This window comes from Zingiber officinale, chromosome 8A, assembly GCF_018446385.1.
Source record: "Zingiber officinale cultivar Zhangliang chromosome 8A, Zo_v1.1, whole genome shotgun sequence".
In the NCBI taxonomy this organism is placed as follows: Eukaryota; Viridiplantae; Streptophyta; class Magnoliopsida; order Zingiberales; family Zingiberaceae; genus Zingiber; species Zingiber officinale.
In genome coordinates this window covers 9,676,979-9,690,984 of record NC_056000.1, presented here as the reverse complement: position 1 = coordinate 9,690,984, position 14,006 = coordinate 9,676,979, and the positions used below count along the sequence as shown (strand labels likewise).

The following is a 14,006-nucleotide window of genomic DNA, read 5'->3' as shown; positions in this document are numbered from 1 at the left end:
CGACTTCCGCAATTCTTCGTTTTACCATGGAAATTTGCTTCGCCTTTTTTCTAAATATTCTTCGTCTTTTTTATTTTTTTGCCCTTTAAGACCAAATAAAAAATAGGGGAAAAAATTAAGTAACAAATGAGATTGCTTTTTTAAAACCCGAAATTTACAATAAAAAAAAAATTATGCTCAGTTATGTCTTCACTGCCAATTAAAGAGACCGCTAAGTACAAGTTAAAGAGCGAAATCCCTAAACCCATCTCTCGCAGGTATCTTCTTTTTCCTATACCTTATCTTCTTCCTCGTCTCCCGACACTCTCTATTCATCTTCAAATTGCGGCGATTTCCTTCTCCTCATGTTCTGTGATCCACCAGAAGCCCCTATTAACCTCCAATATCCCACAGTTCTCTCTTCTTCTCCCGCTTCCCGCCTCGAAATTCCCCTGCGCTCGCCACGCCCTCGTCGCCCCTCTATCCTCCGGCCTCCGCGCGGCGGCTTCGGTGATCCGCGCGACTGCTGTGGGTTCTGATTATTCGTCAAGGAGGGGTGGCGGCAGCGGCAACGAGCCCAGGGAGACTATCCTGCTTCCTGGCTGCGATTATAATCATTGGCTTATTGTGATGGAGTTTCCCAAGGAGCCGGCTCCTACGCGGGAGCAGATGATCGAGACATATCTGGACACGCTTGCCACTGTTCTCGGAAGGTGCAATCTTCTGCTCTAATTTAACCTGGTTTGTCAATTAAGTTCATGCTTTTAGACCTGCGTTATGCTTACCGTCGCTTAGGGTTTGTTTTTTGGACGGTTAACGAATTGATCATGTTTTTTACCTGGTGCGTTCTTTGTTTAGTTTGAAATTTTTAATTCATCAAAAAGAAACATTTACAAATTAAACACATGCATTTTATTAAACAATGATTATAACTGTTGTGGGAAAGTTGGATAAAATAAGAAAGAAAAGTGGATTATTGGTAAAATTTAGGTCAACCTATTTGAACAGGAACCTTAGATGAAACTCAGTGTTTTTCGAGTTTCATGGAACCAAATTCAGGTATAAAGTGTTTAACCTATGTTAGACTTAAACATGTTAGTTTTGTTGTGTGATGGGATAAAATTACCTAGTTGATCACAAGTAGGCTTCTAATCGTTAATTTCTGTTGTTCTATATTATATTTTGATAATAAATAATTAAATATTATAATCACAAATGAAAGATTCTTTTACTCTAAGTACATAGGTTTAAAAAGATTAGACAAAAGCATTTCCTAAATTTGTCAGAATATTAATTAGACAATGGAAATTTGTTGAACGTTTGTCGCCGTGCCTATGTAAAACATATTCTGATATTCTTTTCTGACTGATGTCTTGTATTCTACCACATTGCCTTAACATGTATTGATTTTTCTCCTTTTTAGGATACCTATTATCAAGGCAAAGTGAGGAGAGGAGTGGGAATAATCCCTCCATTTAGAGTTTAGAATTAGATCTAATGGAGGAAGCCCGAGAAGGTAATAAATGAATGGATTAAGATTTCTCCCCTCTTATACAAAAGCTCCACATATAAGGGGAGCCAAATAGTCCCCTCTTTGAATAAAAGAGGACTTTTTTTCATGACCCTTAAACAAGTTAACATCTTATTATTTGGATTTTTCTCCTAGCTGAAGTGACTTTGAAAAGAAATTTAAAAAAGGGGGAAATGAAGGGAAAAAAAACGAGATCCATTGATTCATTATTCAAAATTTTGATGGGCACAATTACATATAGCTGATGATGTAAATTCAGCAAGGGTAATAGCTCTTTTATCTCTTAGTATAAGTTGAGCAGAGCTGCATACATATACAAAATTGTCTAGTTCATGAGGAACAGTAGTTAGCTAGCTGCACTTTGAATATAATGGAGGTTTTGAAGGCAAAATTTGGTGGGACCTTGTTAATCTGAATTATATTTAACTTTGTCTACAATTATAATTTTTCAATAAATCTCTAGTGGGACTTTGGTATTTATTGACATAGAAAAAACTTATGATAGAATCCAAGAGAAATTATATGGAGAATTCTAGAAAAGAGAAGCGTTAGCGTAACATATATTAAACTAATTAAGAATATGTAAGTGTTGGTTGCTACTCGAAAAACCTAGAGGTTCCACTGTACAAAAATTTTGTACAAAGGTCTGAACCTTTTCCTAGCTACCATGTGTTCTTTTAAATTAAATTTTGGATCGCTTGCGGAACTTAACACGTTTGATCCAAAACTTAATTTATTTGTTCTTTTAGGTTTAGACTTGGATCTCCTGCGGAACTTAACACGTTTGATCAAATCACTTAAGTTATTAATTCCATTAAATATTAATTTCCATAATTGGTTCCCAGTACTGACGTGGCGAGGCACATGGCCTTCTTGGATATGGGAGCAACCACCACCGACTAGACAAAACCTTTTATGGAAAGCTAATATTTAATTTCCTAAAATAACTTTAGGTTAACCGAAAGGAACAATCAAATCACAAGGAAAAGAAATAAACATAAGAACACTACATCGAAAATAAATTCGAAATACTAGAATCGTAAGCCTCTTGTATTTGGTATTATTTCCAAAAATAACTAGTATGATGTGGAAGGGAAAAATTACTAGTTATACCTTTTAGAAAAACCGCTTGATCTTCTACCGTATTCCTCTTCTAACCTCGGACGTTGTGTGGGCAACGATCTTCCGAGATGAGAAACCACCAAAGCACCTTCTTCTCCTCCTAGCTAGGTTCGGCCAAAACAAAAGAGCTTCACCAAGGATGAAGGAAAAACACCAACCAAGTTCCAAGGGATGCAAGCTTTCCCTCCTTCTTCTTCTTCTTCTCCAAGTAGTATCCGGCCACCACAAGAGCTCCAAGCCAAGGAGAGTTTCGGCCACCACAAAGAGAAAGAGGGGAAGAGAGGATAGCCGGCCACACCAAAGAATAAGAGAGGGAGAAAAATAATAGAGGTTGTTCACCCTTGAAGACACCCCCACCCCTTCTTTTATATTCCTTGGCTTTGGTAAATTAGAAAATTTAATTACAATAAAATTTTCTTAATTTTCCTTGACATGAATTAATTGAGAAAAATAAAATAAAATTTCCCAATTAAACTTATAATGGCCGGCCACATCATAGAGAGACAAATTAGACAAGTTTCAATCAACAAATTAAAACTTCCTTATTTGTTTCCGGAAATTTTAAAAATAAAATTTTTCTTCAAAAATCCCTTCATGGTTGATAAAAAGAAATTTCTATAATTTTAATTTTTTAACATGTGAATAATTTTCAAAGAGAAAATAAAATATCTTTCCAATCTACAAATAAGGAAAGAGATCTAATCTCTTTCTTTAATCTTTTGTAGACCCTTTTAAGAGAGATATTTTAGCTTTAATTCTCTTTAATAAATTATATCTTCCACATAATAAAAATTAAAATTAAAATTCTTTTTAAATTTTATTATGGTCGGCCCCCTCTAGCTTGGGTTCAAGCTAGGGCCGGCCACCCATAAACTTGGTTGGCCCTAGCTTGATTTCCAAGCTAGCTTGGCGACCCCTTTAGGTGGGTATAGAAGGTGGGTATAGGTGGATATAGTACTACATAAATAAGAGGCTACGATAGGGATGAGAGGAGGAATTGGTTTTGGTCTCCGATAAAATTAAGCATCCGTGTTCGCCCAACACAACTTAATTTTATCGATAATAATTCATTCCACTAAAGAACTATTATTGAACTATCGCACGATCCCAAATTACATTTGGGCTCCTTCTTATTATGAGTGTGTTAGTCTCCTGTTTAAGATGTCGAATGTCCACTAATTAAGTGAGTTCTTGACAACTCATTTAATTAATATCTTAGTCCAAGAGTAGTACCACTCAACTTCATCGTAATGTCAGTCCACCTGCAGGATTTAACATGGCAATCCTTATGAGCTCCTCTTGGGGACATTCTCAACCTAGATCACTAGGACACAGTTTCCTTCTATAATCAACAACACACACTATAAGTGATATCATTTCCCAACTTATCGGGCTTATTGATTTATCGAACTAAATCTCACCCATTGATAAATTAAAGAAATAAATATCAAATATATGTGCTTGTTATTATATTAGGATTAAGAGCACACACTTCCATAATAACTGAGGTTTTTGTTCCTTTATAAAGTCAGTATAAAAGAAACGACCTCTAATGGTCCTACTCAATACACTCTAAGTGTACTAGTGTAATTATATAGTTAAGATAAACTAATACCTAATTACACTACGACCTTCCAATGGTTTATTCCTTTCCATCATGGTCGTGAGCTACTGTTTATAATTTATAAGGTACTGATAACATGATCCTCTGTGTGTGACACCACACACCATGTTATCTACAATATAAATTAATTGAACAACTACATTTATCATAAATGTAGACATTTGACCAATGTGATTCTTATTTCTAGATAAATGTTTATACAGAAGGCTTTTAGTATAGATATAACAATCTCTTCTAAATACTAAAGCTGCTATATCTGCTGCATACATCCGATTCCCAACCCTTCAACGTGTCCATCAAAGCTCTTACCTTAAGGACCTTAGTGAAAGGATCTATAGGTCATCACCTAATGTAATCTAGGCGGAACAACTTCTCCTCGTTTATACGATTTCGTATTGGGTGGTACTTGCTCTCTATGTGTTTACTTGCCTTATAGACTTATGGTTTCTTCGAGTTTGCTCGCACCAATATTATTACAATAAATTGTAATAATCTTTGACAAACCAAATCATATCTAAGTCTATCTTGAGGTTATTGAGTCGTTCGACTTTTATGGCTACCTCGGAGGTTTGCCATATCTTCTATGGTGGAGTCAGAAAAACACCTATGCTTATCACTCTTCCATAGTTATGACTTTACCTCTAAAGTAAACACAAAACCCCGAGGTTGACTTACTATTGTCCCTATCCGATTGGAAGTCAAAATTCGTCAACCCACAGGGTCCAAATTAACTGCCTTGTAAGCTAGCATATAATCTCTAGTGCCTCTAAGGTACTTCAATATATGCTTTACTGCAGTCCAATGTCCTTGTCCAGGGTTACTTTGATATCTGCTAACTATGCCCTTGGCAAAACAGTTTTCTGATCTCGTGCATAGCATACATTAGGCTTCCAACAGCCGAAGCATAAAGAACTGCCTTCATTTCCTCTATCTCCTTTGATGTCTACGGAGACATTTCTTTAGATAAAGTTACTCCATGCTAAAAAGGTAAGAAACCTTTCTTGGAGTGTTGCATGCTTAAAACGAGCAAGGATTTTTTCCAATATATGAAGCTTGAGATAAGTAAAATATTTTTTTCTTGCGATCCCTTATTACTTTGATCCCAAGAATATATTCATTCTCCCAAGTCCTTCATATCGAATTGTTTGGACAACCATACCCTTACTTCTGACAACATTTTGATATTGTTTCCAACTACCAAAAATGTTATCTACGTATAGTACAAGAAATACCACCACGTTTCCATCACACCTTTTACACAAGACTTATTCGGTTACTTAAATAAATCCATAGGTCTAGATTACTTTGATAAACCGGATGTTACAAGACCTTGAAGCTTTGCCTCAATCCATAGACTGATTGAGCTTGCACACAAGATGCTCTTAGCCTTTTGCAATGAACCCTTCTGGTTGCTTTATATGGATGCTTTCTTCAAGACTTCCATTAAGGAATACTGTCGTGACATCCACTTGCCAAATAGATAAAAGAATCCAGATAGACTTAAGCATGGCTACCAGTGAAAAAGTTTCCTTTTTCATCAAGTCTTGCTTTGAAAGTTTCTACCTTCCTGTCTATCCCTCTTTTCCTATTATGGACCTTACACCCAAAGGCTTTTACACCATTTGGTGGTTCTACAAGTTCAGTTTTATTAGAATACATATATTCTAATTCTATTATTCATTACTCTTTGCGAATTCTGCGTCTTTATCTTGGAGTGTTTCGTCATATGTCCGGAGATCAGGTTCGTGTCCTCCAGAGATCGAGTCCAAAACTCTCCCAAAACATGAATCTTTTAGGTTGCCTAACAACCCTCCCACTACGACGAGACACTTTCTGTAATTGTGTATCATTTGTGATACGTGTTGCAGTTTCCTTGTGGTATCTCATCTTGTACAGTTGGTACTAGATTAGACATGTCTTTTATTATTTCCGTAAGAACAAATTTACTTATGGGCACGTGGTTTATTACATAGTCCTTTTCTAAAAATCGGTGATTGATACTAACAATGACCTTCTGATTTTTAAGACTATAAACCTACTTTCATTTCTCACAAACAAGTGAATTCCTGTCCAACTTATCATTATCTCTCTTCATCATATGTGCTGGACTACCCGAATCCGAATATGCTTCAAAATAGGCTTATGCCTATTTAGCAATGAGTAGAGAGTTCTGACTTTGGAAGGTACTATGTTCACTTCCGTTTCGAGTATATCCTTAAAATGAATTTGGTAATTTTCCAAATAACTCCTCATCAATCTACTTATTTCCATAAGAGTCCTATACCTTCCTTTTTCTACACCATTCTGTAGGGGTGTACCAGGTGCAGTTAGTTGGGATTGAATCCCTACTTTTGATAAGTGACTCCTAAATTCTCCCAAGAGGTACTTGCCACTACGATCTCACCGTAGTGTCTTGATACTTTTACTTTGATGTTTCTCTGCATCAGCCTTGTACTCTTCAAAGCACTTAGTCTTGCGGCACATTAAGTAAATGTATTTGTATCTTGAATAGTTGTCTATAAAATAGATGAAATATTCGATACTACCTCTTGTCTGGATAGTCATAGGATCACACAAATCAGAATGAAACAATTCCAACATATCTTTGGCTCCATACCCCTTAGACTTAAAAGCTTCTTGGTTATTTTTCCTTCCAAGTAAGACTCACAGGTTGGAAAGATTTCCACTACCAATGAACCCAAGAGTTCATTGATTATTATCCTTTGAATCATACTCAAGTTAATATAATCTAGCCTTAGATGCCAAAGATATAATTGGTTCATTTCCGAAGGTTGCTTTCTCTTAAAGTTAGAAGATGTGTTATAATTTCCATTTGTTGCATCGTGGGAGTTATTGGATTATAAATTGTCAACTAACATACCAGAATAGATAACTTCCCTATTTTTCTTGATAATCAACTTTGTTATCAAAATAGACACAATATCTATTCTATAATAGTTTAGAAACTGAAATCAGGTTCTTTCTAAACTTAGTATGTAAAGACAATTTCTAATAATCCATATTTTATTCCTATTAGAAAATAAACCTCTCCCACTGCAACAGCTGATACTTTTGCAGTAATGCCCATGTGGACGGTGTTTTTATTTAGTTGTCGGGTTTCCTAGAATCCTGCAATGAATTGTAGATATGATTAATGGCATCTGTATCTACACTCCAGGTTCTGGTAGATAACACCACTAGACATGTTTCAACTAATGAATTAAATACACCTAAATTGTTCTTAGTTCTAAGAAGACAGTCTACCTTAATGTCCAAGTCCTATTTCCAATCATTACAATTGGGACTACTAAGTCTTTTCTATAGTATAACAACTAGGGGATTGACAAACATTTTAAATCCTAAGAATCACAAAAAATATTTGGTCAAGATCAATTCTTTTAAAATCCCTATGAATTTTGTATGCCACGATAGTGCGGACGTATACAAAATCAAAAAAGATATTTTATCCATTAATTTTATTATCTCGTCAACTTTACTTTATGACGAATTAATAGTTGATCTGTCTTTGATCAAATATTTGGTCAAAACATTTTGAATTTAGAATAACATTGATTCCTCAAACAATATTATTTAAATTCACCAACACCTCAAACACCGTGAATTTTGCATGCCACGATAGTGTGGACGTATACAAAATTTAAACATTTGTAAGAGGAGGGGTTTATCCATTAATTATCTTGTCAATAAATCTTTATGACAAATAAAATTAACTCAAACACCGTGTATTTTGTATGTCACGATAGTGTAGACGTATACAAAATCAAACATTTGTAAGAGGGGTTTTTAATTTTATTATCTTGTCAACTTATTTATTTGACAAATTAATAGTTGGTTTTCTTCAGTCGCACAAATAATAGTAGTGACTCCGATGGGGAGTATACTATTAGACGTGCCTAAGTGTATACCATTACTTGACACTAAGTCCATTAATAAGATTATGCCCCTTCCGATGGGGAAGATCACACGCTCTTAATTAACTTCCTATAATCATCAAAAATGGAAGTTTAATTTAGTGATCCGCAAACAAGCTCATCCGATATGGAGGAAGGCACTCAGAGTCAACGCGTAAGCTTGTTGTATCACTTATAAACCAGTAATGGAGACCGTGGAATTTATTTAAAAATAAATCCCTCTCCCACTTAGTTATTTAAAGTGAGGAATTTTGACTATGCTAGTCTACTTAACATTCATACTAACAAATACACACAGTCACAGCATAAAAAGCAATAAACAGAAAAACTAATTTTCAACTATTATGGCTTTTATCTATTGTTGTCCTCCGTGTGTCGTCAACCCTAGCTGCTGCCATCTTTGGCCACTGCCACCGGGTCTAGTTGTCGCATCCATCTTGCTCCTTGTTCCGCTGCGCCTCTGGTCCTCAAAAAGTTCCAGGCCTTGCAAGATTCGATCCGCGACATAAATAGAATTTTACATTTTTCTATCCTATATTCCTCGAAGGAATGTACATGTAAACTAGATCGAACATAAAATAAAATTTACATCCATCGATCCTATATTCCATAAAAGGAATGTACGTATAACTAGATCAAAAATAAAATCCTAATAAAACTAAATACGACTCTGTATTTTATAATACAATCGTGCATACTTGACAAAATGCCCTTGACGTATCGAGGTCCAATCACATAATAACTATAAGCCATAATAGTTGGATCCTGCATCCATGAAGTTAGCACATCCTACTATTAACTTCTAAATTATGTATGACATGTGCGTAATTAAACTAATACCAAATACGAGGCAAACCCTAACTCGATACCATTGTTGGTTGCTACTCGGAAAACCTAGAGGTTCCACAATACAAAGGTCTGAACCTTTTCCTAGCTACCATGTGTTCTTTTAAATTAAATTTTGGATCGCCTGCGGAACTTAACACGTTTGATCCAAAACTTAATTTATTTGTTCTTTTAGGTTTAGACTTGGATCTCCTGCGGAATTTAACACGTTTGATCCAAATCACTTAAGTTATTAATTCCATTAAATATTAATTTTCATAATTGATTCCCAGTACTGACGTGGCGAGACACATGGCCTTCTTGGATATGGGAGCAACCACCACCGACTAGACAAAACCTTTTATGGAAAGCTAATATTTAATTTCCTAAAATAACTTTAGGTTAACCGAAAGGAACAATCAAATCACAAGGAAAAGAAATAAACATTAGAACACTACATCGAAAATAAATTCGAAATACTAGAATCGTAAGCCTCTTGTATTTGGTATTATTTCCAAAAATAAGTAGTATGATGCGGAAGGGAAAAATTACTAGTTATACCTTTTAGAAAAACCTCTTGATCTTCTACCGTATTCCTCTTCTAATCTCGGACGTTGTGTGGGCAACGATCTTCCGAGATGAGAAACCACCAAAGCACCTTCTTCTCCTCCTAGCTAGGTTCGGCCAAAACAAAAGAGCTTCACCAAGGATGAAGGAAAAACACCAACCAAGTTCCAAGGGATGCAAGCTTTCTCTCCTTCTTCTTCTTCTCCAAGTAGTATCCGGCCACCACAAGAGCTCCAAGCCAAGGAGAGTTTCGGCCACCACAAAGAGGAAGAGGGGAAGAGAGGATAGCCGGCCACACCAAAGAATAAGAGAGGGAGAAAAATAATAGAGGTTGTTCACCCTTGAAGGCACCCCCACCCCTTCTTTTATATTCCTTGGCTTTGGTAAATTAGGAAATTTAATTACAATAAAATTTTCTTAATTTTCCTTGACATGAATTAATTGAGAAAAATAAAATAAAATTTCCCAATTAAACTTATAATGACCGGCCACATCATAGAGAGACAAATTAGACAAGTTTCAATCAACCAATTAAAACTTCCTTATTTGTTTCCGAAAATTTTAAAAATAAAATTTTTCTTCAAAAATCCCTTCATGGTTGATAAAAAGAAATTTCTATAATTTTAATTTTTTAACATGTGAATAATTTTCAAAGAGAAAATAAAATATCTTTCCAATCTACAAATAAGGAAAGAGATCTAATCTCTTTCTTTAATCTTTTGTAGACTCTTTTAAGAGAGATATTTTAACTTTAATTCTCTTTAATAAATTATATCTTCCACATAATAAAAATTAAAATTAAAATTCTTTTTTAATTTTATTATGGCCGGCCCCCTCTAGCTTGGGTTCAAGCTAGGGTCGGCCACCCATAAACCAAGCTTAGGCCGGCCCTAGCTTGGCCGACCCCTTTAGGTGGGTATAGAAGGTGAGTATAGGTGGGTATAGTACTCTATAAATAAGAGGCTACGATAGGGACCGAGAGGAGGAATTGGTTTTGGTCTCCCGATAAAATTAAGCATCCCGTGTTCGCCCCGAACACACAACTTAATTTTATCAATAATAATTCATTCCATTAGAGAACTATTATTGAACTACCGCACCAATCCCAAATTACATTTTGGGCTCCTTCTTATTATGAGTGTGTTAGTCTCCCTGTGTTTAAGATGTCGAATGTCCACTAATTAAGTGAGTTACTGACAACTCATTTAATTAATATCTTAGTCCAAGAGTAGTACCACTCAACTTCATCGTCATGTCGGACTAAGTCCACCTGCAGGATTTAACATGGCAATCCTTATGAGCTCCTCTTGGGGACATTCTCAACCTAGATCACTAGGACACAATTTCCTTCTATAATCAACAACACACACTATAAGTGATATCATTTCTCAACTTATCGGGCTTATTGATTTATCGAACTAAATCTCACCCATTGATAAATTAAAGAAATAAATATCAAATATATGTGCTTGTTATTATATTAGGATTAAGAGCACACACTTCCATAATAACTGAGGTCTTTGTTCCTTTATAAAGTCAGTATAAAAGAAACGACCTCTAATGGTCCTACTCAATACACTCTAAGTGTACTAGTGTAATTATATAGTTAAGATAAACTAATACCTAATTACACTACGACCTTCCAATGGTTTATTCCTTTCCATCATGGTCGTGAGCTACTGTTTATAATTTATAAGGTCCTGATAACATGATCCTCTGTGTGTGACACCACACACCATGTTATCTACAATATAAATTAATTGAACAACTACATTTATCATAAATGTAGACATTTGACCAATGTGATTCTTATTTCTAGATAAATGTTTATACCAAAAGCTAGGCTTTTAGTATACATCCTAACAGTACGAGGATGTAACGACTAGAGTAAAGACTTCAGGCGGAGTAATTGAAGCATTTCCAATAAAGATAGGGTTACATCAAGGATCAGCTCTAAGTTCCTATCTTTTTACGTGTATGTTGTTTGCAGATGATTTTGTTTTGGTAGATAAAACACGGGAAGGAGTAAATGCTAAATTAGAATCTTGGTGAAAAACACTAGCAGGGAAAGGTTTTAGGCTTAGTAGAATAAAAACAGAATATATGGAATTTAACTTTAGCAATATTAGACATAATGAGGCAATTGTTAAGATAGGAGATGATGAGTTGCCCGAAACCGAAAGCTTTAGATATTTAGGATTATTTTTGCAAAATGATGGAAGGATTGAGAGAGATGTCGTACATAGAATATAAACAGGATAGTTGAAATGGAGGAGAGCGTCGAGTGTTTTATGTGACCGTAAAGCACCTCTAAAATTTAAAGAAAAATTCTATAAAACTGCAGTTAGACCTACTATATTATATGAAGTTGAATGTTGGATTATGACTCGAGTGCATGAGCAGAAGATGAGAGTTGCAAAGATAAGGATGTTAAGATGGATGTGTGGATATACGAGGATGGACACAATAAGAAATGAGAGCATTAGAGAGACAGTCATTGCATTTATTAAGGAAAAACTTGAGAGACACGTTTAAGATGGTACATGCATGTACAACCAATAAATGCTCCAGATAGGCGATGTGAAATTATGAGAAACACGCATATCAAACGAGAAAGAGAAAAATCCAAAAAGGCTTGGTTAGCAATAATAAAACAAGATAAAAGTTATTTAAGTATAGATGATGATATAGGAGGAAATAGAGCTCAATAGCGTAAAAGGTTTCATATAGCTGACCCCACCTAGTGGGATAAGTATCTTTTCAGATTATGACAAATTGACTACTGCCTAGCGGAAGTTGGTGTTTGTTTTAGTAGAAACGATTAATGTGGATGTTTTTGCATAAGTACTTGCCAATAACGGCTTATTTGTTGATTTAAACTACCTATGGTTATCCTATTACCCAGTAGATAGTAACAGAGATTAGTATTTATCTGGAGGTAGTGAATAAATATAGATACCATAGTTGGTTCAATTATTATCTATTTTTCTGGGAATAAATTGTTCAAGCAGAGATTAGCTGGTAAATTTTCATCTCTTAAGTGCAGCCGGACGAAATTGAACTTATGGTCATTATTTAAAGAGTCAGCATGTTCATTGTGTTGTGAAAAGGACGAGTTGCCAGTATCAAGGAACTGAAAATTCAGCCTTTTCAAATTCATTCAAATATATTATTACCTGTAAATTTCTCATATCATATAATGGAGTTGCTTTAGGTAGCTTTTTTGAATTAAGGTGTCTGCTGTTAAGTTGTAGTTAAAAATGTAGTAATTCTATCATGCTATTTGATTCCCACATGCTGTCCTAGTGGGTTCGTCCTTGTTCATTACAATGAATCACATACTTCTTCTTAGCAGCATGGAAGAAGCCAAGAAGAACATGTATGCGTTTAGTACAACAACTTATACAGGGTTCCAGTGCACTGTCTCTGAAGAAACATCAGAAAAATTCAAAGGTATCTTTGGTTCCATGGAAACACAACTTCCTTGTTTCATCCTATATGTGTGCACAATCTATCGTTTCATGCAGGACTGCCAGGCGTTCTTTGGGTATTGCCTGATTCATATATTGATGTCAAAAATAAAGATTATGGAGGTTAGTGAGTGTAAATCATTAATTTTTTTCCTTTCCGGTTTCCATGTATTCTCATTCATGCTCTTTATTTCAGGTGACAAATATATAAATGGGGAGATCATCCCCTGTACCTACCCTACTTATCAACCCAAGCAACGTTCAAAGAATGAAAGCAGAAGATACGTGAGACGCAGGGATGGTCCAACACCAGAAAGGAAAAGAAGCGGCGATTCATCTCAGGCTGGGCCTGCTTAGGCATCAGTCTGAAGCATTCACCGGCCTTGATTTACAATTATCTATTTTAGGATCATCAGTTGTCGTGTTCGTATATTGGAAGGCTACATGAATTTAGCTGGATGCCTCTTGTGGCAATGGCGCTGCAAATTTTTAGGTGTGCCATTACCATGTTCGGGCGGGGGTGACAGGAAGTGTGGGTTCATATTCTTGATGTTGACAGCCACGAACAGTTAATAGAAGAAGCTCTACTTTGTATGAGCGGAGACTGTTTAAACTTATTAACCATTAATCTTATTGATTATTATCGCTTGCATGAGTTGATATACTTGGCAACTTAAAGTGGAAGAAATTATCTTGAATTCTATTCAAAAAATTTTTCATAATAAATATCATATTTATTAGGTTATTTCTAGGAGGTGGGATTTTTGAATCAATTTTTTCTTTACATGTATTGATTGAATAGATGATCATTATCTATTTTACAAATATATATAAAGAGAATCTCTTTTACATCGTAAAAAGTGATATAGAGGATGTCAGTTTTTTTTTTTTTAAAAAAAGTTATTCTCTACCATTTCAAAATCATGAAAATGCATCTTTTATGGTTTTATCACCAA

At 35.2% G+C, this 14,006-nt stretch overlaps 1 protein-coding gene across 1 annotated transcript; it reads left to right on the top strand.

The window, feature by feature from the left end:
- The first annotated feature begins 179 nt into the window (after positions 1 to 179).
- Positions 180 to 13,702, top strand: LOC122012334 (multiple organellar RNA editing factor 9, chloroplastic-like). Its single transcript, XM_042568834.1, has 4 exons — positions 180 to 692; positions 12,936 to 13,033; positions 13,108 to 13,173; positions 13,247 to 13,702. Exons 1-4 carry the CDS (start codon positions 184 to 186, stop codon positions 13,405 to 13,407), a joined length of 834 nt encoding a protein of 277 aa, XP_042424768.1. The 5' UTR covers positions 180 to 183; the 3' UTR covers positions 13,408 to 13,702.
- Positions 13,703 to 14,006: the final 304 nt, after the last annotated feature.

Coding starts and splice junctions, on each gene's coding strand:
- LOC122012334 (XM_042568834.1), top strand. CDS start 184: ATGTCTTCACTGCCAATTAAAGAGACCGCTAAGTACAAGTTAAAGAGC. Junction 693..12,935: donor CTTGCCACTGTTCTCGGAAG/GTGCAATCTTCT, acceptor TCTTCTTAGCAG/CATGGAAGAAGCCAAGAAGA. Junction 13,034..13,107: donor AACATCAGAAAAATTCAAAG/GTATCTTTGGTT, acceptor CGTTTCATGCAG/GACTGCCAGGCGTTCTTTGG.